At 58.3% G+C, this 25862-nt stretch overlaps 1 protein-coding gene across 2 annotated transcripts; it reads right to left on the bottom strand.

Annotated features, from left to right (window-relative positions):
* Nucleotides 1–3195: 3195 nt before the first annotated feature.
* Nucleotides 3196–25862, bottom strand: WDR4 (WD repeat domain 4). Of its 2 annotated transcripts, XM_049627794.1 has the most exons (11): nucleotides 25712–25862; nucleotides 23883–23948; nucleotides 22603–22746; nucleotides 18003–18159; nucleotides 17233–17345; nucleotides 14375–14435; nucleotides 10716–10814; nucleotides 9048–9112; nucleotides 8130–8313; nucleotides 6909–6978; nucleotides 3196–4949 (listed from the first exon to the last, which is right to left on the bottom strand). In XM_049627794.1, exons 1-11 carry the CDS (start codon nucleotides 25798–25800, stop codon nucleotides 4768–4770), a joined length of 1230 nt encoding a protein of 409 aa, XP_049483751.1. In that variant the 5' UTR covers nucleotides 25801–25862; the 3' UTR covers nucleotides 3196–4767. The 2 variants fall into 2 exon arrangements, with proteins under 2 accessions (XP_049483751.1, XP_049483752.1); XM_049627795.1 differs by lacking the exons at nucleotides 23883–23948; nucleotides 25712–25862 and having other exon boundaries at nucleotides 3201–4949; nucleotides 22655–22743.

The following is a 25862-nucleotide window of genomic DNA, read 5'->3' as shown; positions in this document are numbered from 1 at the left end:
TAGATAAATGTGTGACTACTGGCCCAGCGCTCTCACTGGGCACCCACCGCGCCCCCCGGCCGGTGACCGGCCCCACCGGTCCGCGGGGTGAACCCCGCTTCGGGCTCTGCGCTGACTTCAGAGCCTGCTTGAGACCCTCTTTCTCCCTCTCTCTCTGCCCCTCCCCGGCTCATGTGTGTGTTTTCTCTCTCAAAAATAAACATTCAAAAAGAATAAAAAGTTAGGAAGACAATACTGACTTCAGAATCAATACAAGTACACAGTGTTCTTCCCGCTGAGGACGACCAAGACTGTCACCAGCTAGGTCTGAGCACCACTAACAGAGTGGCCTCCAGCTGCCACAAGAACTACAAGAACACACGTTCCGGTCAAGTGCGGCGACATACCAGCCTCGAGGAATCTAAAAGGAAGGAAGTCAAAGTATACTCTGAGACCACAGGGAATTAAAACAAGAAATCCATAACAACAACGAAAAAAAAATCTAGGAAAAAAAAAAGCAAACGTTTGAAAATTACACCACACTTCCAAATAACCAGGATCAAAACAAAAATCACAAGGGAAATTAGAAAAACTGCGTGTCAACACGTAAGGCTTCAGGCACTGCTGCTGTAGGAAAACTCGACAGTGCCCTACATCAGCGTCAGGGGGGAGCCCTTCCGGAACGGCCAGCCGGTGCTGTTTATCGGCAAGAGGCCTCAGCTCCTCGGCAGGTCGCCCTCTTCACAGGCTGCTCGGCTGCCCTCACCCCCTGGCGGCTGGCCGCCCCCACAGTGGCTGATCCAGCTGTGCCTTTAAGGTGACCTTGCCGAGAACAAGATCAAATGTAAGTCTGGACACTGGGTGGGCGGCTTTCTCAGCTGCCGCACACCAGCCCGTAACTTGCCTTTGTGAAATTAAACGTCATCACAACCGAAACGCTGAGTCTGGAGGATGCACCGAATGTTCCGGTCTGCAGCGGGAGGGTTGCATGAACAACGCCAGGCCGACAGCACCATCTAAACGGAACACAGGGGAAACCACGGGCCAGCAGTCCTGAGTACGCAGTCCTGAGTACACATTTAACAGAACCGTTGGCACGTTCCCAGAGACAAGGACCACAACGTTCATCGTGGCCGGTATGCGAACTAGTCAAAAGGCCCCTGACGGAACAGATGTGCCGTGGTATCTTCACACGTGGGCGCAGCACGTAGCAAGCAGAACGAACCACCTACGATCCCGTGTCACGATGCGGATGAATCTCAGCGGGAGAGGGGAGCCCAAGGGGCCTGAAGCCACTAAAGGCAAAGTGTCGGTGGGCCTGGCCTCAGGGGGCGGGGATGCCTCCCCATTGTTTCTGTGGACATGTCACACACGTGCACTCAGCTGGTGACTCTCTAGTGGGCCCACTGGACGTGCCCCTTCCAGCCGTACTCAAAATGCAGACAGACCAAGAAAGCAGTAAGGATTAAGAAATACGTCAACTGAGCATCTAATTCTTGATTTCAGCTCAGGTCATGATCCCAAGGTCATGAGATCAAGCTCCCCCAGCAGCCTCCTTGCATGGAGCCTGCCTGGGTTTCTGTCTCTCCCTCTCTCTCTGCCCCTCCCCCACACTTGCACGCTCTCGCTCTCAAAATACAACAACAAAAAAAGACCACCGATCTTTTTAAATCAACAAATGACCTGGGGGCGCCTGGTGGTCTCCATCGGTAGAGCACGTGACTCTTGATCTCAGGGTTGTGAGTTCAAGAAGCGCGAACACTGGGTGTAGAGATCACTTCAAAATAAAACAAGTTGGAACAAAGCCCAAGAACTCTTCTCCCCCCAAAAGGTAAAACATACAAACAGGAAGAAAAAACGGAAAGTAGAAAATAAAACCAACGGGGTGTGTAAGGAGCTAATCCTCAGCTCCCACGGCAGGCCAAGAGGCGGAAACACAAAGAGGCCGGCTTTGTGAGGCAGCTGGTGGCGGACCCGGCTTCCCAGCAAGGCCGTCGTGGGAGAAAGTGAGCACGAGACAGAAAACCCTTCCAACACAGCACGTGGCCATCACGGGTGTGCGTTCCGACCAACCAACCGAGAAAGGAAGGCCTGGGACAGCCGGGGGCCTGTGGGTCAGGGTCCCCACGGGAACACGGCTCACACCCACCTCTGGGAAGGCCTGGATGGAGGGCCTCACTCAGGAGACAGGGACAGGGTTTCAGGATCAGGAGGCCACTTCGGTCCCAAATGGGTGCAGCCCCACAGGAGGCAGCTGCAGCAGTGGAGAAGGGTGCTGGGTCTCCTCTCCCACCCCCAGCCCCGCCCGCCGCCGGAGCCCGAGTCCGCGTGTGCTGGGGCAGGAGGGGGACGAAAGCACCCATGTGGACGGAATACGACCCGCCGACTGCGTTATTACTGTCAGCAGCGTGGTGGTTCTTGGAGGATGTGGACGTACGAAGGGAAATACAAGCAGTGAGCGCAACGCGGCCGCTGGGAGAAGGAATGAGGAACGGGGCTGAAGGGCGCAGGGCGGGTCTCTGTCACTGTCGGCTGGTCAGCAGAGTTTGGTCTTGGCCGTGTGCACCTGGGACTGTGAGAATAACGAGAGAGATTTGAAAGCGAGCACCGGAGAGGCGGTGATGGCAGCGGCCGCCCTGCGGTCCGTTCTGATCCTGACGGGCGGCTCGGCACCACCTCCCAGGCAGGCGCCAGAGGGCCCCGCGCACACAGCCCTCAGCTCTGCCCCTGCCGCCCTGTTTCAGGCACCTGCCCATGAACACAGAGAACGTTCCACGAGAAAGAAAGCCCACGTGAACACAGAAGAACAGGGTTTGGCTTTGTTTTTAAAGACGGTCACCAGTTAGTTTTAAAACTATACAGGTTTAAAAGGCATTTTATTTTATTTTTTTTTTCAACGTGTTTTTTTTTTTTTTTTTTTTTTTTGGGACAGAGAGAGACAGAGCATGAACAGGGGAGGGGCAGAGAGAGAGGGAGACACAGAATCGGAAACAGGCTCCAGGCTCCGAGCCATCAGCCCAGAGCCTGACGCGGGGCTCGAACTCACGGACCGCGAGATCGTGACCTGGCTGAAGTCGGACGCTTAACCGACTGCGCCACCCAGGCGCCCCTAAAAGGCATTTTAAAGAGAGATCGACAAACTTCCCCCTAAGAGCCAGATGATAAATACCTCAGACTGCACCGGCCATCCGGTCTGTGAAACTGCCCCGCTCTGCTGTCGTGGCCCAAAACAGACGGAGGCCACACCTAAACCAACGGGCACAGCTGGGTCCCAGTACGGTTTTACTTAAGGACGCTGGGATTGGAATCGCATGGGATTTTCACACGCCACGAAGTATTGTTTTTCTTTTGCCTGGTTTTCGACCACTGAAAAATGTGAAAGTCGTTCCCGGCTCACAGGCCACACAAACCCAGGCAGCAGCAGGACTTGGCCCGCAGGCCCCCCATCAACACGTCACCACCACCAGACCCAAATTTCTCCTAAAACCAAGAACTTCAAAGCAGATTAACGAGAACGCTGTCTGTGCGCAGTGCAGGGCTGACGAGGTCTGGCTCCTCGGGCAGGACCCTGGGGAACCCCCAGGCGCGTCCCCGCTGCTCCTTCAAAGACTTCTGCCCATCCCAACACCCCACTGTACCCCTTGTGGGAAGGGTGAGCGGCTCACCCACGGCTCTGTCTTCAGATCAACGTTTAAAGCAAAAACAAGGCACTTAGGGATTTCGCTTCTGTGACACAAAGCAACTGGTCTCTAAGTACCCCAAGAAACCCCGCACCAAAGGCATCACGGACTCACACGGGCTTTCCCACCTCGTTGACCGATCACCCAGAAGTGGGTAAAAGCACAAATAAGCACATCAGCGAACCCATCTGTAAGACTACCCACCAAAAAAACGCTTTTTCACATTAACAAGTCAGCATTTCAGTCACAGACAGTACACTCATCAAAGACGGTTTTGCTCAATATATTTTGAAATTAGTTCCAAATGTTGCTCCTAAACATTTCCAGAAGCTGCAAAAAGCTCATCTCTATTCATCGGTGATTAGAATCCAGCGGATGCCCCGGGTCTTTGCATCCCGTGCAGAGTTGACACGGAAATCACAGATATACGTAACACCCTCCACCGTTTCCCTGGAGAGCTGGGTTCCAGTCGGGGCTCCCGGGTCCTCACGCCCCGAAGGAAGTCCAGTCTGCGCCCCGCGCCCCGACCAGCTCACGTCACGGCGGCGGGGACCGAGCAGACGGCGGTGGCGGCCACCGGAGGAACCAAGCCACCCCGCCTGGGTTTCGGGCCCCACCCGGCGGCGGCCCCCACGCCGGACAGCACGCCCCACCATCTAGAGGGAGACACAGGGACGAAATGTGCCGCCCACACTGCCGCAGAGCTCGCGGACTCCCCTGGAGAAGCGTCCAGCGCCACGGGATCAGTGGAAGCTCCACAGCTGCCACGCCCACCACAGGTTCCGGTCTCCTCCGATACGAAGAAAAGGCGCTTCGAGGCACCGGCACTACTCGTTGCGTCTCTGGCCGAGTACCAGGCCGTCTGGTTTCCCTTCAACCAGAAGGGTGCCCAAGACGCCAGGCAGAAGAGCCTGTTCGGCGGCGGAAAGTTCTAGAGCCAGGATACCGACCAGTTCTCTGGGACGGCCCACGCGTGTGCGGAGCTGGTGCGGACCTAACTGCCACCAAGCGTGGGTCGGGAACGACGTCCCCATTTCTTACGGGGAGCCGCGGACAAAGGGGACAGCAGAGCCGGCTTTGGCTGGAGGCCACGAGAGTGCCGGGGCGGCTAGGACGGGCACCTCAGGGACGCCTCCCCCGGCTTCATCTTCTTGGCCTGCCCGTTAGGCCCAGCAGCCGGGTTCTGCCGCCGCTTCTGCAGCCTCTCCTCCTTCTTCCTCAGGTAGGCAGTCACGTTGTCAAAGGTGGCCTTGTAGAGACCACTGAAACCGACGTCCACGCCAGCCACGCCTGTGCAGGAGGGAACGGAAACAGAAGCCAGGTGGGATGGGGACCGAGGCCCTGCCGCAGGGGGATCAACTCGCCACAGCCCAGACCTCCCAGCAGACCCGCGGCACCTGCTCCGAGGAGCCCCCATGATGCCCGTCTCCGGGTGGCCACACCAGCCGGACCCAGGACTTGCTTCCGACAAAACGCCAAAGCCAGGTCATCGCCGGGAGACAAGGCACAAGGGCTGTGGCTCACACGCTCATATGAGCCGCCTGACAGGGGCGCCTGTGCTGGGGACTGCAGGCGGCCTGCCGCCAACAGCCACCAAGGAAGCGAGGCCCTCGGCCCAGCGGCCTGCAGGCACCAGGACCCTGCCAGCAACCACTGTGCGCGCCTGGAATCAGATCCCACCCCAGGGGCAGCGGAGCTTCTCAGAACCACACAAACAGCCCAGTAAGAAGTATTGTCGCCTTCACCCACTGAGCATGGGATACTCGTTACGCAGCAAGGTAATGGACGCGGACTGATCTCAGTGTCAAGGGTTGAGAGGCCTGATGGCCAAAGACCAGCCCCACGGGGTCCACTTCACCCCGGTCAGAAACCCCACAGGGCCCGCTGCTCTGGGTCCCCTATCTCTTCTGGGACTTCCATGCTCAGCTGGCCTTCCTTCCCTGTGTCTCCGCCCCACTCCCCTCCCCCAACCCCCACCCCGGCACCTTAACCACACCTGCGCTATGAGCAGACTGGTTTACCTGCAGAACTTCAGGAAAACTAAGCCCACCTTGGACCTGGCCCTCCCAGGGGATCCACAACAAGACAAGCTGGCCCCAGGCCCCGGCAGGGATGATGGCCAAGTGTCAGGCAGGGAGTAGGCTCGCCAGTGTCCCCAACACAGTCCTGCTACAGACCCACTTGACAGTGTTGCTAAAGCAAATCCACACAGTGCTGGGAGGACGGAGTCCGGTCACTGCCCTAGTCCTTCCACCCCGGAAGGAAAGATGGAAGTTAACCCTGGGACACAGAGCCAACAAATCCCCATGAGAACACCTTCCACGAGACTTTAGATCATTGCCAGGGTCAACACAGAATTCACGTGTGACTCTCTTGAGTTCCAAGAACTCAGACTTCTGCCTGGGGAAGGCTCTGACAGGTGTCTTCTGCTCAACCACGTCTTTACTCAAATGAGGGCAGCTGACTCCCAAAGATGGCCATGAGTCATCCCTGTGACAAGGTCGCCTCAAGTCTCTGCCCAAGAAAAGCATCGTGGAAGCCGCTAGAAGCTGTGCAGCTAAGGGCTTGCCTTCCTCTATCAATAAAAACGGAGCGAGGTCTTGTCCTTGTAACGTTCTCAGACAGGATTAAGCGAGGGCAGCACTCAATGCTTACCACGGGCCCTTCAACTGACGGGGACCCGTGGCTCTGACAGCCAGGCCACTCTCCTCACACTGCAGCACCACTCTGGGGGGGTGGGGGATCGGCCTTCTCACCACTCTCTCCTTCTCTTGGCCTGGGGTTCACACTGGGTCCCACACTGGGCCAAGAAGACCCTCGGGGGTTCCAGGGATTGTCCCCATGCTTGACCTCATGGCCAGGAACCGCTCAGAGCCAACATTCGAGGCTCACGAGTCGCCCTGCGCTCCAAGCGAAGGCCCACCCGTTACCGGCCCCGCCCTGGGGACCAGCACCGGCAGCCCTGAAGGCAAAGGGGTGGACCCCGCCCCGACTGTGACCCCGGTTCCCATGCAGCTCATGGTCCTGGAGCAGGCTCACACTGGGCGTTCCCAGTGTGGGTGTGGGTCAGCCCCCCCCGGTGCCCCAACCAGCCGCTGGCCTTCTGGAGGGGACACAAACGCATGCCACGCTTCCTGTATCCTTGCTCAGAAAAGCGGCTTCCTACCGTGTATCGCAGCCTGGGATCTGCCCCTGGCCGTGGCCAATTCTGGATGTCACCCCGAAAACAGGCTGCGCCCACATTCTTACCTTCCAGCATGGCCCAGTTCCCCCGGAGATGGGCGGAGACTTTCTCCACCGCGGCGTCTTCAGGAGCAGCCTGAGAAGACAACGGAGAGAGGCGGGACTCAGGCCGCGGTGCTGCCGGCGCTGGAAAGGGCAGACCCGCCAGGCGTGGTCCAGGCGGCCGGGGCCCGGGAGACACCCGCTCGGGCCGCCCGACACCAGGCAAAGCCAGCCGGCAGTCCCAGAGCGACAGATGCAGCCGTCCTCACGTCTCGTCGGATAAAGACCCATGACGTGAGGGCCACCGACGTTCCCTCCACATTGGCTTGTCGAGCACGACCTTTTCTGAGGAGCCCGGCAGACCCCACACTTCCCAGCCGGGGGCATTCTGTTCGCCACCACTTTCTGATGAAAATACCCCGAGAGGCTCCGGGCGTCTCCAAAGCCCTCGGTCAAGTGAGCGCTTGTAACGGACGGGCCAGCCAGCACGGGGCTCGGGCGGGCTTTATCTCGTTCCCCCCCGCCACGTCCTAGGAGATTCGGGACGGGCGGGAGACAATGCCGCTTTACAGACGGGGGAGCCGACTCAGAGAATGTGCGAGGTTCACACGTCGCCCGGCCCACAGCCCACACCCCTTTCTGCACAGATGGGCGCTCCTGAGTCCAGTGCCCCACGTGCAAGGCCACGTGCAGCCTGCCGATGTCGAGGCCACACACCCAAGCCACCCCAACTGTCAGTTCCTCTGCTAAAAAGACACGTGACCAGAAAAGTCAGAAGGAACATATGCCGATGATGGCAACTACCCCCCCCCCCCCCAAAGAAACCACTACAGGCATCGTGACATGAACAGAGTTGGCTGAGGGGGGCGCCTGGGTGGCTCAGTCGGTTGGGCGTCCAACTTCGGCTCAGGTGATGTTCTCACGGTTCGTGGTTCGAGCCCCGCGTCGGGGTCTGTGCTGGCAGCTCAGGGCCTGGAGCCTATTTCCGATCCTGTGTCTTCCTCTCTCTGGCCCTCCCCCCCTCACACTCTGCCTCACTCTCTCTCTCTCTCTCTCTCTCTCAAAAATAAACAGACATTAAGGAAAAAAAAAAAAGAAGAGCTGGCTGGGCATCCCTGCTCCCTGAACCCACGTCACAAGTCCTCCGGCCACACCCCCCCCAGCACCGAGCCACGATCGAGCTGGAAGGGGGCACAGCCGTCACCCCCTCCACCCCCACCAGAGGCACAAGGCCAGCAACCTCACCTGCCACTGGCCGCCCACAGGCCTGCAGAGCACGAGGGGGGCTTCCCGGTGGTCCTGCAGGACCCACAGTCCCCGGCCCTCCTCGAAAGCGATGTCCCACACTCTGTGCCGAAACGTCAGCCGCTGTCTGTAAACCAGCTGCTGTCTGGCGGCATCGAGCTGGAAAACGTAGACCGCGGGAATACTTTCCGCAAAGAGAGAGAGAACTTGTATTACGGCTACGACCAGGCCCACGTGGTATCATTCGACGTGTACAGCTTAGTGCCGTGCCCGGGTCGCCCCGAACAGGGACCGGGCCATCGCAACCTCTCGGCTGCAGGCTCACGAGCGGCCCAGCCGGACGCACCTAGCCGAGCCGCCTCCGGGCCGCAGAGCCGTAGGACCTAGGGTCGCTGCAAGTGCAGGTCGCCCAGTTCTGGCTCAGCCTGCCCTGCGACACTAGGGAACCAGTGCGGCACAAAACAGGTGGAGAAGGTGACCGTCCGGCTGCACCTCGGACGGCACGGGACGCACCGGCACTCCCACCCGCTCTAAGCCCGCTCTAAACCCGCATCCTTGCTGTAAAACAAGCGGAGATGCCCGCGGCAGGCTTGTCCTGAGGACACACGAGATGTGCAGACACACCACACGCCCACGCGGCGCATAGAGATGCTAGAGCGCCCGCAGATGGCACGCGCCCCCGAAATCCTCCTCCTCGGCGCCCCTCGGCACCGGAGCCCTCGGGAGGGCCAGCGGGTCGTCCCGTGACCTGCCCGGCCCTCAGGAGGCACCGACTGAGGTGCGTTCCACAAGTCTTGGGTGGCCCTCGGGCACAGATTTTCTCAGGCACAGCTGGAGACCCGTGAACCGAGCAGCGCGTACAGGAGGGCCAGCCCACAGCAAGGGGCCCACGGACGCCCCGCAGCAGCACGAGCTCACCAGTCACACAGCAGCGCCACGCAGCTGTCCTGGCTCCGGTAAGTGATCCTGGAGGCGGCAAACCTCTGCAAGGGAGCACAGCAACGTAAATGCACGCTAGCTGCCAGGGACCCGGCCCCAGACTACTCTGTTCAAAGCGAGACTGGACGCGGCAAGACTTTGACGGTTGCCACCACGGTCGAGGAAGGAAAAAGAGACGGCCCTAGAATTTTCTGGAAATCGGTGAAAGAAAAGGAAGACGCGGCAGACCCCCATGACACAATTCCGATGTGCCACGAGAGCTGGAGAAGCCTCTCCGTGGCTCTGGCCCTCCCTCCGGAGCCCATGCAGTGTCTTTGGAGCCAACAGAACTGGTCAGAAAGCAAGACCAGGGGGCAGCAGAGAACACAAGGAATTATTAACAAGACACAACGGTGTCGAGGTCCCCTGGTCCTGGAGAGGAAAACACCAGACGCCCGCCAGTCGGGAGAAGTGGAGGGAAAGGTCTGGTGCTCACCAAGCCTGGCCTGAGGGGCTGGGCCATGTGGGAGGGGGACTCCAGGGAGGCAGGTGAGGAGCCGAGGGGCGGGGATGGTCCACAGACCCTGCAGGTCTTGAGGGCCAGGCCCGAGGTCAGACACCTGCTGGTTCAGGGTCCTCTCTCAACCTCACTGTCCCAGAGCGTCAGAAGGTTCAGAGAGCACGAATATGAAAAAGTTACTGGAACAAATCAGGCCTCTATTCGCCACAGCCTCCAACGGGGCACCAGCATGGCAGGCACCCGAGCAGAAGGCACCACGAGCAGGTGGCCAGAGCAGCAGAGTCTGCTGAGCCGGAGGCCCAGGCAGCCACTCGGCTGGGTGGCCACGGCCCCAGGGGTCCTTGAGGCTCTGGCCCGTGGTCAGGCCTGGCCTGCCCACTTCGGAGAGGGAGTAAGGGCAGCGGCTACAGAGCAGTCCCAGGATGAGGCAGAAGAACCCTTCAGTTCTCACGCGGACCTCCTGCAGGCTGGCGGGGGGGCCATGTGGGGGCTCCGGGGGAAACTGCAAAGCTCCCAGTGACAGGCAGGACATCCTGGTCATCAAGAAACCACACCGAGGGCCAGCTCTGCGGGCCTGAACAGCCACGAGAGCGGACTGCTCCCTCCCTGCCAGGCCCAGCAGGGCCTCCGGGAAAACCGGTGGGGCTGTCCTCAGGTGGCCAACCTGGACCTCAGCCGTGCAGGGCACCAGCTGGGAAGCATCAAAGAGCTGAGTGCCCATGAGCACGGAATCCGGAACACCCCAAAGGGCCGCCCACACGTTCTCCCCCGAAAATCTTTCACAACCAAAGGCCCAGGTGACCTGACCTGAGGATACACTGGCCAGTGTGTCGTCCCAGGGGTACGGGGAGGGTCACGAGACTAATTAAGTTCTCTGCTCAAGCATCGCTGTCTTTTCTGTTTCCAAGCAGGATCGGGAGAGGCACTTCTGTAAAGCGGGTGTTGCCATGCACGTACAGCGAAATACAAATTATCTCCTACTTACGCGACCGGGCACCCTCAAGGAGAACACGCGTTCTCCCAAGCTGGAACAAGTCTGTGCTGACGGCAGAGAGCCGTTTCCCACGCAACAGTGGCTCTGGCTCACGGCATCCCCGGGACTGGAGAGACGCCCTGCAAAGTCCAATAAACCCACACCCAGACGCTACCTCGTCACCCCGGGGCTCCGCCGGCTCCTGCGGGCTGGTCAGGTGACAGCAGTGCAGCTCTCGGCCACTTCTGTACTCCCAGAGCCTCAGGGTGCGGTCCTGCACACAGCAAGGACAGGTCAGTGTGCACTCGCGGGGACACCCGGGCCTGCTTGGGGGGGGGGGGGGGGGGGGGGGGGGCACTGACTCAGCGGAGCCGGCACAAAGGCTCTCTGCCCACAGTCACGCAACCACTAAGAAAACACGTGACCCCAATGGCAAAGCGGGCAAAGGACACGAGACGACCCGTCACGTACAGACATCACGGACCACAGCGGCTGGGTTGGAGCCGGAGCACGCACACACGGGCGCACACACACACACACACACACACACAAACACACACCGCAACAATCATGTGCTCGCACAGGAGAAACACGGGTCGGGCCAAGCACAAGGACGGTCCCACGTCCCTGTTTAGGAACAGTGAAAAGGGGGCGTCCATTTGTTCCCCGTGAGACCGTCAACTGTGTGGCCGGTAAGGAAACTGGTGTGCGACCCAAAGGCCTCAGCGCCCCGCAGATACACACGACAGAGGAAGAACTCGTATTAACAAATGCAGGTCACGGCGCTCGCTGAAGGGACGGGACACGCGAAGAACCGCACGTCTAAGGAGAATGAGCAGGGAGTGAAGCGCGGGTGAGCCGTCGGGTCCGCCCAGGAAACCCGTGCGCTAGATCCCGTCGCTGGAAACGCGTGCACAGGCCCACGCGCACCTGAAAACCTAACGCTGACTCATCCAATGAGACGCCACCACACAGCGCACACGGCAGGTTTTAAGCCACCACGAGAAAAGGACGGACGACAAACTGCCCGAGTGTCAAGAGCAGGGGTGTGTGGGCGCTGGGCAAGAGGACGTAGCCGCCGTGAACACACACGCCCACCCCTGCGTCCCTCCCCAGTGACCAGAAAGGGAGGTTTCAGAAGCATGAACCCTCGAGGATGAAGACAACAGTCACGTGAGGCCACCCGGGAGGAGCTGAAGGGAGGGACAGGCCGTAGGGGGCTGAGATGCGACGCACCAGGCCGGGCCCAGCAGCACAACCAGGGGGTCCGTCAGAGCAGCCGGACTCCCCACCCTGCTGCCCACAGAGCCGCGGGGTCCCCGTCCGGATCCAGAGTGAGGGACCACACCACTGGCCCTCCCTGGTCACCTCCCGGGGCAGGCAGACAGGCCTGACGCCCAGGAGGGCAAAGACTGGGCAACGTGACCACCGGGAGAAGAGAGGTGACCCACGGCTATAGGTGCCCGACTCCGACACCCTGGACTCGAGGGACACTGGCCACTGCCCTGTCCCCAACGCACACGGACACCCCCCTGCAAAAGGCAGACACCACACACGGTGAAGGAAACGCAAACGTGTGATCTCGGGGGTCAAAGGCCCTGCGCTCGGCATGGCGCTGCGAGGGGAGAACGTTCTGGGCACCAGAAAGGCTGCCGAGAACCAATGGTAACAGCAGAACTTCACAGCCCACAGGACACTGGGAAATTAAGTTGCGGAGACGTCCCCACAGCAGAAGCAGGAACATGAGGGAAATGTCAAGGGAAAGACACCGAGCCATTCGAGAAGCACACCTGAGAGTGAGGACTCTTCCCCAGGAGAGAGGAGGGTCTCGAATCGGGCGGGGATGGGGGTAGGGGGCGCTAACCACATCGCTGGTCAGAGCCCTGACCCCCATCTCCAGAGCACGGGGCATGGAGGCCCCCAAAACGTCCAGAGAAGGGGGAACGGATCCCACAGAGAGGACGCAAACCCTCACGTGAGATGTGGGGGGCGGCGGGGGGTAGCTTTAACCTGGAGTTCGGATACCCACCTACCCACCAGGCGGGGGCGGAGGATTCGGGGCGTTTCCAGAAAGGCGGCTTCCTAACACCACCCTCCCTCCACCTTCAGAGGCACCCCTGGGAGAAAGGAGGGACAGAGAACGTGAACTAACATGAGGGGCGTCCGGAGGCAGCAGGAAAGAAGGGGTCAAGAGCAAGAGCAAGACAGCGTCACCACCCTCCGCAGGGCAGGGGGTGGGGGGGGGGGGGGGGGGGCGCGTGTTCTCCTGTTTCTCAATCACTCTTGTTCTCTGGACACTCAGAGTGGAAGTTAAAAGGGCAAAGAGGCCGGGGACGCACCTCGCAGGGGCAGTGGGAGCCAGTGCCAGTTTTCACTGGGGGCCTCACGGCGGAATGTCACTTTGTAAGCATGTGTTTCTAATGACAATAAACACTAGGAGCGCCAGCCTGGCTCGGTCGGTAGAGCGTGCACCTCTTAACCTCAGGGTTGTGAGTTCAAGACCTACACTGGGTGCAGAGATCCCTTAAAAAATAAAATCTTTAGAGGCGCCTGGGTGGCTCAGTCAGTCAAACGTCTGACTTCGGCTCAGGTCATGATCTCACAGTTCATGAGTTTGAGCCCTACATCGGGCTCTGTGCTGACAGCTCGGAGCCTGGAGCCTGCTTTGAATCCTGTGTCTCCCTCTCTCTCTCTCTGCCCCTCCCCTGCTTGCACTCTGTCTCTCTCCATCTCTCAGAAATAAACATTAAAAAAAAATTTTTTTTTTAATTTTTCAAAAATAATGAAGAGAACTGCACCTTGCACAGGGCAGGGCACAGGGTGGGCAGAGCTCTCCCGCATCTTTAAACACGCTCCTAAGCAAAACACGGAACTTGACAAAGCCAGTGCCAGAGTCAAAAGTGTTCGTTCTACTTTTCTATGTGCTCGGATGCTTGTTTTATTGTGAGAAACACCGGGAGGTGTAGGTACAGCAGAATTCACAAAAACCGGCCACCTCTGGGAACTCTAGCCACACCTACTTTCTTCCGTTTGCTATCACAGGACCAAGCACAGCTGGGAGGAAGAGAGAGTCAGAAAGCAGAACGCAAACGTGGTGAAGCAACAAAGAACAGACGTGTAGACGGCGGCCAGGTGTCTGCGGGACGGCAGGGAGGCCGCTGTTCCCACCCGGAAGCCCGAACTCAGGAGGGCCAGGAGCCTTCCGGGCAGCCCACCCAGGCACCCGAGTCCCCTAGAATGCTAAGGAGCAGGAACGACAGAGGAGGAGGGACAGGACAGGGCTTCTGGGAAGAAAGGAAGAATCAGACGCCATCAGTAATTCAAAACCTTCTCTGGGCAAAAATCTTCCTCAGAGCAAAGAGGTCTCTGGCGACGAAACTATCCAGGCTTGGAGTCCCACCTTCCGGACACCAAAGTTTTCACCACTACTAACCAAACCCCCCCCCCCCCCCCAAGGCCAGACGTCGGCCCGAAGGACAGGGTGGGGGACAGGGTGAAGCGCAGCAGTAACTCGGGGGAACCCAGGTCCCCCTGGGACTCAGGTACTGTTGTACCGGAGGTCACGATGCTATTCCAGGAAGACGACAACCCTGAGACCCGACACACACACGGACACACACACAGAGGCAGCCTGGGACGGACACCCCCCCACCCCCCCTGCCGAATGTAAGCCCCTAAGCAAGGAGGCAGCCTGGGTCAGCTCCAAACTTGGGAAAACAAGCACCATCTAGTGGAGAACAGCCAAGACCCAGCACCAGGACGGGCCCCCAGCCCCATTCGGGTCCCCCGCTTGGAAGGCGCCCACAGGTGTTCACCACGGAACCGAGCACTTACCCCGGATGCGGACAAAAGCAGCTCGGGGTGGTCGGGCACCACGAAGATGCGGCTCACAAACCTACAGCGTGAGAGAAGCAGAGGGTGAGCTGAGCTCTGGCACGCTGCTCTGACACCCGCCCGGCCCGTCTGTCCTCGCCAAAGCCCTGTCCCACATGCCCCCGAGCCCCGGGGAAAACTAAGGAGGGTTCACAGGGAGCTGGACAGCGCCGAGCAAGCCGGGGAGCACACCACGTCATTCTCAGGGCCCAACAACATGACAACCCACAGGAGGGACCGGCCCGGCCCGGCCGCGCTCCCCACCCTGGACGCGCTCCCCAGACGCGCTGCTGGAAAGGTCCAGGAGTTTCTGTGCCGCTGCTCGAGCTGCCCCGCTCACAGCCCGAGACCTCCCCTGCAGGTCCGTGATGATGGAGGCCTCAGGGTGGGATCCGTGGGACGGAGCAACAGTGGTCGGCAGGCAGACACAGACCCACCGTCCTTCAGCCCGCGGTCGTCCCCAGAAGCCCACCTTGGAGCCAGCCTCGCCCTGCGAGGGAGACGGCCTCCCCGGCTTTCCCGCCAGCTGTATGGTGGTCACCAGCGCACGGCCCCCGGGGACCCCAGGCGGCTGGCCCCAGCACTCCCCCGGCACAGAACGTCCGTTACGGACGCCGTGGGTCACCTCCACGAGTCAAGACGAAGCGGGTGGAAACCCGTTTCTACAGATTTTACACAAAAGTCTTAAAAATCTATTTTTATTTGGGGCACCTGGCTGGCTCAGCAGGCAGAACGTGCGACTTAATCTCAAGGTTGTGACTTCTGGCCCTGTGCTGGCTGCAGAGATTGCTTAAAAATACTGTTTTTCATCTATTTTTACCACTTATTCGCTCAGTGAAATACCTACTGAGCACCTAGTAGCCGCCGTGCGGAGGGCTGGGGACAGCAGTAAGCACAGCCCACGAATGCTGCAGGAGCCAACAGGAGATGGGCTGGCAGAGAGCCCAACAGAAACAGGGCTCCAGCCACGTGACTCAAATTTGCAAGGGACCCCATCTAAGAATTAGACACCGATGTGGCGCGCCTGGGTGGCTCCGTCAGTCAAGTGTCTGACTTCTGCTCAGGTCATGATCTCATGGTTCGTGGGTTCAAGCCCGGCACTGGGCTCTGTGCCGACAGCTCAGAGCTTGGAGCCTGCTTCAAGTTCTGTGTGTCTGTCTCTCTCTCTGCCCCTCCCCTGCTCACGCTGTCTCTCTCTCAAAAATAAGTCAACATTAAAAAAAGAAATTAGACACAGATGAAAGTAACTGAAGCTACTCTTAACTCGGTAACACCCAAAATATTACCATCTCAACAGGCAATCAAGAAAAAAATTAGTAACAAGCTATTTTTCCATTCTTTTCTCGTACGAAGTCTTCAAAATCAGGTATCTTACACTAACAGCACATTTCCCTTCAGACTTCAGGATTCGTGGCTCCTGTCTGGACAGTGAAGGCTAAGAGAAAAGCAGAGCAGGACAGGATGAGGGGAGGGGGCCTTCCTGAGAAGGCAGGTGGCATCCAGCTGGACACTGAAGAAGTGGAGGAGAGCACGGAGGAGAGCTCTACCAAGTGGGGACAGCAAACACAGCACAAGCAAAGGCCCTGAGGCAGAAGTGTGCTGGGTGGGGTGGGGTGGGGAGCAGCAGACCCCAGGGAGAAACCAACAGAGCAAAGGGCCCGAGGGCTTGCAGGTCGGAACTCTGGACGCTGGATCACCACAGAACTCAATCAAAGCCCACACAAGCTATCTGGAGCGACAAATCCGGGAACCATCCACCTTCCCAGAGGTCATTCTTTACATCCCGTTCAAAACCAAGGAAACAGGAGCGATTGCAGAATTAAATCAACTTGTCCCAACGTCTTCTGCAGCCTCAAATAACGTACTTTAAACACTGCAACTGGGGCGTCTGGGGGGCTCAGTCAGTTACGTGTCCGATCCCAGCTCAGATCATGATCTTGCAGTTCGTGAGTTCCAGCCCCACGTCGGGCTCTGTGCTGACAGCTCAGAGCCTGGAGCCTGCTTTGGATTCTGTGTCTCCCTCTCTCTCTGCCCCTCCCCTGCTTACACTCTGTCTCTCTCTCTCAAGAATAAATAAACATTGAAAAAAATTTTTTTCCTTAAAGTAAAAGACTGCAGCAAATGAAACTAAGGGCTTCTCCTGAGCACACACTGTAATTAGCCTTGACCCCGAGAAGACCGGCATTCTTTGAAAATGCCTCCCTTGCAAAATGCCAAAATTCAACTAGAAGAGAGCTCACTTGCCCTAGAAAAGAGGTCGCAAAGGAAAGACCACTGCCCAGGTTCAGATTTAAGTCCTGGACTGTTCAAACTACGAAAGTATGTCCCCCACACACAAGCCTACAGGCCACCGACCACTGCCGGGCCCTGGCGGGTGTCGGAGCAGAGAAAGGAGTGTTCCAGAAACAAGCCCTCGCCTGGAGGCCAACGTGGGGACCACTGGTGAGCGGTCACAGGCGGGAGGCGGCGGGCTTGGAGGAAAGTCCTCTAACACTGAGCGCCACGCTGGCTCCCGTGGGCAGCGTCACCACCACCATCTGTGGTGCCCTCGTGCTGGGGTCTGAGACCCCAGTGCTAACGAGAAAACCGGTCCCCGAAACACACGGGAAGGGAGGGGAAGGAAGAGGTGAAGGTTCTGAAGGGCCCCGGACAGAAGCAAGCACCGGATGGGGCCTCGCCAGGGAGCCGCCCAGGGGAGCGCTGCACACACGCGGCGGTCCCTCTCCTGCAGGCCTGGCCACAGAGCGGGTGCCCCCGCTTCTCGAGCAGCCCGCCTGTGCGTCCCGGACGTCCTCCGGTGGGGCAGGAAGGGGACTCACTCCGTGTGCCCGAGGCAGAAGGACTCGATGCTGTGCGGTGCCGCGGCCCAGCTCACCCGGATTTTCTCGTCCCGGTCGGCGGTGAGGACGTAGCAGTCATCGGGACTCACGGCCTGCGCACGACGGTGACAAAGGACAGGTGAGGGTGGCCGAAGCCGGGACCCCCGCCCCCGGGACTCGTTCCCGGTGCTCCCCAGGTGTCCTCGCGCACACACCGCCCGCACCACCCCTCGACCTCCAGCACCCGCTCCCCGCCCCCTCTCTCCCTCCTCCTCCTTGTGACCCCATGGCCACCCAGTCACCCAGTCCTGGTGGTCTTTCCTTCAAGAAACCCTCCCTCGTTGTTCCTGCCGACGTCCTCGGGTCCCACCCGGTCCCACCTCCTACTGGCCGCCCCCAGCCCTCACCAGGCCCCTCGGTGGGGTAGGTCGCGGCTGAGGGGCCGCAAGGACACGGAGGTGAGGCCCGTAAAGCACGGAAAACAAGCCCAGGCCTGGAGACGGTGCCTGCTCTTCCCACGGCCCTCCTCCGCCTCTGCACGCGACCTGGGCGTCCCTCACTTCCAGGACCAGCCCGACGCCTCCCCGCTGGCCCGTCCGCATTCACCGGCCGCTTCACCTTCCTAAGTCCCACTCGTGAGGCCGCCCGCTCACCGGTCCGCAGAGCTTCTACAGAACCCACACGCCCCCGACGGCCGAGCTCGCAGACCCGGCCTCACCCTCGTCAGACCCTCTGCTCTGCCCCACCTGACGAGCACACCACCCACGTACCACATCCAACAACATCGACAGGTGCCCAAGTTCAAGCTTGCCGCATCCCTGTGGCTCCAACACCGAAAAGGAATAAACGTCTCCAGACTTGTCGGCCACCAGAAGTTTCTCCTCGGAGGCTGTGAAGGTCAGGGCCGTGCACCTCCTCACCACGGTCCTGGAAGGCCAGAGACGCCCACAGTTGGCTCGCACAGTCAGCACAGGAAGGGCCGACGGGCCTGCCAGCCGTGCTCTTCGGACACGCGTCAGCTCCTCGCCGAGCGTCTCCCCCCCCGGGTACCACAGCAGCACCGAAAAAGCAAGGCAGTTAGGAAAGGGAAACAAAGCCTATGTCCTAGACAAATCTCACTTTGAAATGATGTTTTTGCTTTTATGATGGCAGAATCTGGGCGGTGGATACCTGGCTGTCTAGCATGAAATCCTCTCAAATTCGCTGTGCTTGAAGATTATCCTAATAAAATGTCGAAGACCTGCTCCTCGACCCAGCGGCTCCACCGCACGTGTCGAGGAAGAAGACGGTCGGCTTCAAAAAACACCCAACGTGCTCTGGGCGAAACCGCGAGCACACACACGACGCGGGCCCCCTGCGCCGGGAGACTCCACACCGCAGCCCGGGGCCCTGCCGGGCTGGACCCGCCCGCACTGCTCCTGCGCTTGCACAACAGTCCCGAAGACGGGGTGCGGCACCCCTCCGCAAACACGCACGCGCCATCCGTCCCCACGGGGGCGGCCCCGGCACGCGGCTGGGGAGGTCTGAGTTCCGGCTCAGGCCCCGTGAAAGTTCACACGCTCGTCAGTTCACACCCCGAGCCGATTCACCAGGTCGGTCACAGCCGCGGGTTGGAAACTGGTTCAACGCTGCGCCAGCCCGAGAAACATTACCGCGTGCGCGCGCACGCACGCCCGCCTCATCCGGGGGCCTGGTCACCCAGCGTCTCGCCCACTCTCGGGGGCCGGTTTCTGCAGCTTCCTCCCGCCCTCCGTCTACACTTCCTTCCTACTCGCTGTCCACAAGGCAAGTCCCTGCACTTCCGGCTCTGTGAGACCCCACCTGCGCCACAGCCTGACGCAGACATCACGTTTATCTGCCTTACCTGCACTTGCGGTCCCTGCCCTCCCTTGTCCCCAGAGGCGATGCGAGTGCACCCCCACGGCGCCCTGCAGCTGGCGCTCCAGATGTCAGCCCGAAATGGAAACCTAAGCTCAAGCAAGCTACGTCTCCGACACGAGGACCCAACGAGGACGTCACAGCTTCTCGGGAGCTGAGGGACTAAAGGACAGAAAACGCAGGGGAGAGGGCCGCCAGCAGCAGCCGAACCTCCCCCTCCGCCCGCCAGGGGAGCTAAGAAAGGACGAGTGACGACATAAACGCGGAGAAAACAGAGAAAGACGGTGAGGCTCCGGGCAAGATTAAGCAGAACTCTCCAGGCGCGCCTTCACGTACACGCCGCCGCGGCTCCTAAAGGGCGATTACGCAGCTGCCTCGCGGCCACCCTTCCAGAGCAGCGGCCTGGGCCGGCCCTGCAGGACTCACACGGGCAACCCCCACTGCCCCTCTTCCTGATCAGCCCAGAAACGGCCCGGCTCCGCAATCTTGTCACTTCGTCTTTTGCCAGTGGGGTGGGGGGCTTCTATCTTCTCAGGCTAAGTTCGTCCTTGTAAGGACTCCAGGATGCACACAGCAGGTGGGGGTGAGGGTCTGCAGGGGCAGATCCCAAGACAGGACAGCAGATGGGTTGGCCACTCAGCGCCCCCCCCCCCCGGAAGGAGGGGGGACAGGGCCCCACCTGTCCTCGGGGTCTCTCCCTTCCCTCCAGAGTCATGAGGTACACAGCCCAGTGTTCCTGTCTTCACGCCCCCCCAAGGCCAGCCTGGCCTCTCCCCTGGCCACTATCCTGGTCCAGCAGCTGAGCCCGAGATGCCCCCGCTGGGCTGGGACCCACCCAAGCCCCCCTCCAGAAAGCCATGCTTGTTCAACAAATCTGAGCCCGCCGGGCCCCACGGGGCTCCAAGGATACCAAGCTCCCCAACACCACACACCTCCAGCAGCAAACAATCTCATTTCCCAGGGCTCTGCCTTTCCGCATACTCGTATGATTTTAATGCATCTATTTCCCGAAACGGTATGACTTCCTACGTAAGATCTCTCACCAAGAAAACAGAAAACATGTCACGCCAAGTGTCCTCATTTTTGGTTCAGAAAACCCGGCCTCAGTTCCAGGCCTTTGTCATCCTGAACTGAAACCTTGAAAACAATCACTGCTACCCACGACTTCCATCTGGGCTTTTCCTCGACACCCTCCAAGGCTAGGTTTTAAGGCCACTGGAGAGCTCCGAGCTGTGACGAGTCTTGGTCAAACACGCGAGTCCAGGACGCTCCCAAGCCCGATCTGAAGGTCAAGGATGGCTGTTTTTCTGAGGAAGGGTCCATCTGTCGGGGCCGCCCCCCGCCCTGACCCCCACCAAGCACAACAGGTGCTGCATCGGGCAGCATCGCACCTTACGTTGCGTTCAGGGTAAAGGCGTAGGACGAGGCAACGTGGAAAACGCAGCCTCTAGAACCGCGACGTGATCTGGCCCGCGCCCTTCGCTCGGCGGCTGACACAGAGGGGACGGGAGTCCCGTGGGGTCCCGCCTAACTGCCAGCAAGCACCGTCTGCAGGGCACACTGTACCCCACCCGCGACACGAGAGGCCCTGCACACCTAATGCACGTTTGCAACAGTCCTTTGTTGGCATCAACGTAAAAACCAACAGCCCAAATACGATTAGAGGGGGGAAAAAAACGAGACACCAGCCACCGTTTGCCAGCGTACTGTTGCCGACCCTGAGTGTTCCTAGATCTTTACGGGAAGGTAATCACCAACACGGCACCTTCAAGACACAAAACCAAGTCGCAGCACCCGGGAGCCCTCGGGGAACGGCCAGAGCCCCGCCAGGAGCCCTGGGCGCTCCCCCTTCGGTCGAGGGCAAGCTCCACCACAGGATGCAGGGGCGTGGTGGCAGGCTGTGCGGACGTCCCCTCGTCCCAAGTTCAGGGCGAAGGGCTCCCCTGAGCACAGCGCACACCCCCGTACAGAGGCCACCTGGAATTTGCCTTTTCACTCTTCTCTTTCAAAGTAAGATCAATCAGGACTCTAAAAGGCATAGCTGCTGGGGCGCCTGGGGAGCTCAGTCTGTCAAGCGTCACGATCTCCAGGTTCATGGGCTCGAGCCCCTCATCGGGCTTTCTGCCGTCAGCGCAGAGCCCGCTTTGGATCCTCTGTCTCCCTCTTTCTCTGATCCTCTCACGTGTGCATGCGTGTGCACTTTCCCTCAAAAATTAAACATTTAAAAATAAAATTAAACTAAGTTAAATTTAAGTTAATTTAAATTTAAAAAAAGGGGGGGTCGTCTGGGTGGCTCAGTCGGTTGGGCGTCCGACTTCGACTCAGGTCGTGATCTCACAGCTCGTGAGTGCAGCCCCACCTCTGAGCTGACAGCTCAGAGCCTGGAGCCTACTTCCGATTCTGTTTCCCTCTCTCTCTGCCCCTAACCCACTCACATTCTGTCTCCGTCTCTCTCAAAAACAAATAAACGTTTAAAAAATCATAAATAAATAAATAAATAAATAAATAAATAAAATAAAAAGCACAGCTGTCCCCGATACACATGTGAACCAGCTACCAGGTGGAGTCCCTTAACCCTGGTCGGTGGGTAGCTCAACGGGTACGTAGCTTGCATGCGTTTCTCTTACTGTCAAGGGACAGTTAAGCAGAGCAGCCTGCGCGGGGGTTGGGGGGGGCGGGGGCAAAGATGAGGGGACAGAGAGGCTGGCCCTGCTCCGGGTGGGTGTTTCCGTCCCTGCCACAGACATCAAAGAATCCCAGCCTTCTCCCACTGGAGGAAGCAGAGAACTCACCACCGCCCCGTCAGAGTAACAGAAAATCACGTGTGCCCAGGGCCTGCGTCAGCATCCCCCACCTCTCTAAGCCCTCGAGGTCACAAAACAAGGAAGCTCTCGAGGAACTCACTGACGGAGACCTCCAGAGGGACAACTAAGGCCAAAGGACACCAGGCCGCTGACACCCTCCCCCATCAACACTGAGCTCGCACACATTCTTCACGTACTTGGGAATCAGGACGCTAACTTTACATCCCGCCAAGTTCAACTGCGGCACAGGTGCCTGAACGTACACAAAACCCCTCACACTCTCGGGGCGCCCGCTGTTAGTCTCCATTTCTGCCACCACGGGGCTGGAGGGGTGCTGGAAAGCAGGATGCCACGGTGGCCAGGGGCCCGCACTTTGGAGCCAGAGCGACCAGGTTCAGGGCCCGGCTCTGCCCTGGGTGCTGATGAGGATCAGCTTCTGGACTCCGGCCAGGGATGTGGGTAAGGGCAAGACCCCCCCCCCCCCCCCCCCCCCACACACACACACACAGACAGGGCTGTTTCGGGGATTAAATCAGTTAACACACGTAAGACCCTGAAAACAGTGCCTGGCACAGAGCTGAGACTATGTGTTAGTTGCTTATTACTAGGTCACTGTCGCTATGGTTACGGGCATGCAAGTGTAAGCTGTGCGTTCAACATCAAATTATTCAACGTTAGCATTTCATACCTGACACTCAGACATTGCCATGGTTTTGTACGGAAAAGAATCAGACGCTTACTGTCATCAGTTAAAGCAAAATAGCTGCCAGACTTGGAGAAGGTGGACGCCAGAATCGTGTCACTCCCCTTATCCGCGGGCTGCCCGTCCTCCCTGAGAAAGAGAGGACAAGGTCAGGGCTTACCTGAGTAAACAAGGCGGCATCCCTGCAGGCTAGCCTCATTCATGTACAACACGAACAGAGGCAGAAAACGGTATGAGATTCACATAACCAGAATATAAAGACCTATCAAGGGGACAGAGGGAGGTTCAAAACAGCTGGAATGTTTAACGAATAAACCTCATTAAACAGGCACACACACCAGAACCCAAAGAGCGGAGCTGGAAAGACCCTCAGAGATCACGTGACCCACTCCCTCATGGACATGAAGGGATCTAAGACTAGAGCCAAGGATTATTTTCAGCTTTTTTTTTTTCTAATGAGCCACAAGACCAATTCTACTAAAAAAAGAACACCATACAAAATTATCACATTCTGCTTTCCTGATCTTTCAATTAACTAAAGCTAACTTCATACACCTGCCTTCAAAGCATTTAAAATCCCATTCTATTTTGGGGTGCCTGGGTGGCTCAGTTGGTTAAGCATCGGACTCCTGATTTCAGCTCAGGTCACGATCTTGAACTCAGGTAATGATCTCGGGAGCAGAGCCTGCTTGGGATTCTCTCTCTCTCTCTCTCTCTCTCTCTCAAAATACATAAAAATAAAACATTAAAATCCCATTGTATTTCAAGATGACTATAAAAAAGTTAATTACGCACAGAAACTAATTAAAAATACTTAGAAAAATCCTAATATCCTTAATGCCAAATTTAAAAGTTAGTTCCACGTTTCTTTCCAGAGGTGGTACCTGGTTTATCCACACAGCAGGGTAAAGAGAAATGAAGAATTCAAGGGCACCTGGGTGGCTCAGTCGGTTAATCTTCCGACTTCTGCCCAGGTCATGATCCCATAGTTAATGAGTTCGAGCCCCACGTGGGGCTTGCTGCTCTCAGCGTATATCCCGCTTTGGATCGTCTGTCCCTCTCTCTCTCTCTCTCTCTCTCTCTCTCTCTCTCTGTCCCTCTCCTGTTCACACTTTCTCTCTCAAAAATAAATAAACATTAAAAAAAGAACAGAAAAAGAAAATAGAAATGAAGACTTCAGTAAGTAAGAAGATCATTTACTTCTTAGGCTATTCTGTCCCAATAATTCCATGATCAGGCCCGATGAGCCTCCCCCATTACCTTACCCTTTACTTTCTTGTGACTTCTCTGCTGCCGTGCTGCAATCATATGCGAAGAGGACGTCATCATCACTAAGGAAGAACAGATTTTAAAAAGAGCACTTGATTAATAAAAACACAGGGTTTTTCCTAGAGCATAAGTAATCTTATAATCATTAAATTAAGGGTCTTATCAGGGAGCCTGAGCCGCTCAGTCAGTTAAGCCTCAGACTCTTCATTTCAGCTCTGGTCATAATCTTCTGGTTTCTGAGTTCGAGCCCCACATCAGCCTCTGTGCTGACGGTATGGAGCCTGCTTGGGATTCTCTCTGCCTCTCCCTACTCGCATTCTCTTTCTCTCAAAGTAAATAAATAAACTTAAAAAAAAATCAATGCAAGATGCTTATGTCAGAAGAAATTACGTTGATGTTTCTGGGGGTTTCTTGCATGCAAATTTAAAACTGCCACCTTTAAGGGGTACCTGGGTGGCTCAGTCAGTTAAGCGTCCAACTTCAGCTCAGCTCAGGTCATGACCTGACGGTTCATGGGGGGTTCCAGCCCCCGCCACGAGCTCTATGCTGACAGCTCAGAGCCTGGAGCCTGCTTCCGATTCTGTGTCTCCTTCTCTCTCTCTGCCCCTCCCCCCACTCAAGCTCTATCTCTGTCTCAAAAATAAACATTTAAAAAAGTTTTTGTAATAAAACTGCCACCTTTTAAAAACGTCTCAACTACCCAAGAGAGCTCCCATGGCCGCCAAACACCTACCAGTACAGGAGTCACCACCCATCTTCCCTCAAGACCCTAAGCTCTCTTCAGTTTATGCCCATCTCCCCCGTTCCAGTGCCCGGGCGTAGACAGGGCACAGCCTTTAAAGTGACTGCGCTCAGACTCTTTTCCCACCAAACACTGTGACGTAGAAACACTTCTCCGAGGCAAAAACTGTGCCACCAGCACATTTCCTCAAAAGGCGTCGACCAAAGCAAGCATATCAAGTGTAATAAACCCATGTCTCCCAGTGGCACGTGTTAGGATACCAGGAGTCTCCAAAACAAAACAATCTGGAACAGACCACAGGTTTATGAGCAAGTTTTTTGTGTAAACTGAACTCAACGTTGAAAGGGGATTTCCGATACCAGGCTTTGAACAAAGCTCAGAGAGGCTATATTTGCATTTGACGGACATATGCATGAATCCGAACTACCGTAGGAAAGGAGCACGGGCCGAAACGGACCATTAATACCCATGCGGCTCCTGGGGCAAGACTATTTGATTAACACTTATTGCTAAGAATTTCGGGTGCCGTGTAAGCGGGTGCAGGCAGTTAGAGAAAGAGGGTGCAGAGCCTTGTGAAGAGGCGCTGGGGAGGTGCGCGCGACACCTAGAGCCCCAAAGAAAGAACAAGAGCGGGGTCTAGGGCTGCGGGCGAGGGAGCCGGCGCGGACAAGCAGAGGGAGGCGAGAGGAGTGCGCCCGGGACCCCCTCCCAGCGCGTTCCCCGAGGGTAGGGCACCCCTCGCCAAGAGGGCAGAGGCCGCCTTCCTCACAGGGCCCCCAGAGCGGGTGTGGCCACGACCCCGAAACCGCGGGGCCTGGCCCGCGTCACCTCACGCGATCCGGCCTGGGCAGCGACCAGAAGCGTCCGGCGCCGACCCGGCCAGGCGCACGGGGCCCCGGGCCGGCGGCGGCGGGACGCACCGGGGGCGGCTCTTGAGAGGAGGCGCGGGCCGAGGAGGCGGAGGGGCTCGCGGGGGGTGCCCGCCAGGGCGGGCCCGGCCCGGCGGCGCCAGGGACTCGGGCCCTCCGGGCCCCGACGCGCGCCCGCAGCCGGGGCTCCCCGCTCCAGGCCCAGCCCCCTCACCTGCTCGCAGCGGAGGTGGCCAGGAAGCGGCTGCCGCCCCGCACCACCAGCGTCTGCCCGCACAGCGCCAGCCCCGCGGAACTCGCCATGCGCCCTCCCGCCGCGCCACCCCCGACGGGCGCCGCCCAGAGCCACTTCCTGCCGGCGCCGG

Source organism: Panthera uncia, chromosome C2 (genome assembly GCF_023721935.1).
Source record: "Panthera uncia isolate 11264 chromosome C2, Puncia_PCG_1.0, whole genome shotgun sequence".
NCBI classification, from domain to species: domain Eukaryota; kingdom Metazoa; phylum Chordata; class Mammalia; order Carnivora; family Felidae; genus Panthera; species Panthera uncia.
This window is presented reverse-complemented; position numbering and strand designations above follow the sequence as displayed.

Bases quoted from the DNA above. Each gene is read 5' to 3' on its own strand.
- WDR4 (XM_049627794.1), bottom strand. From the start codon at position 25,800: ATGGCGAGTTCCGCGGGGCTGGCGCTGTGCGGGCAGACGCTGGTGGTG. The intron at 17,346-18,002 runs GTACGTGGGTGG...CGTCGTGCGCAG, and splicing joins TGTCGATGTTGTTGGATGTG to GCCGTGAGTCCCGATGACTG. The intron at 6,979-8,129 runs GTGAGGTTGCTG...TTGTCTTCTCAG, and splicing joins CTGTGGGCGGCCAGTGGCAG to GCTGCTCCTGAAGACGCCGC.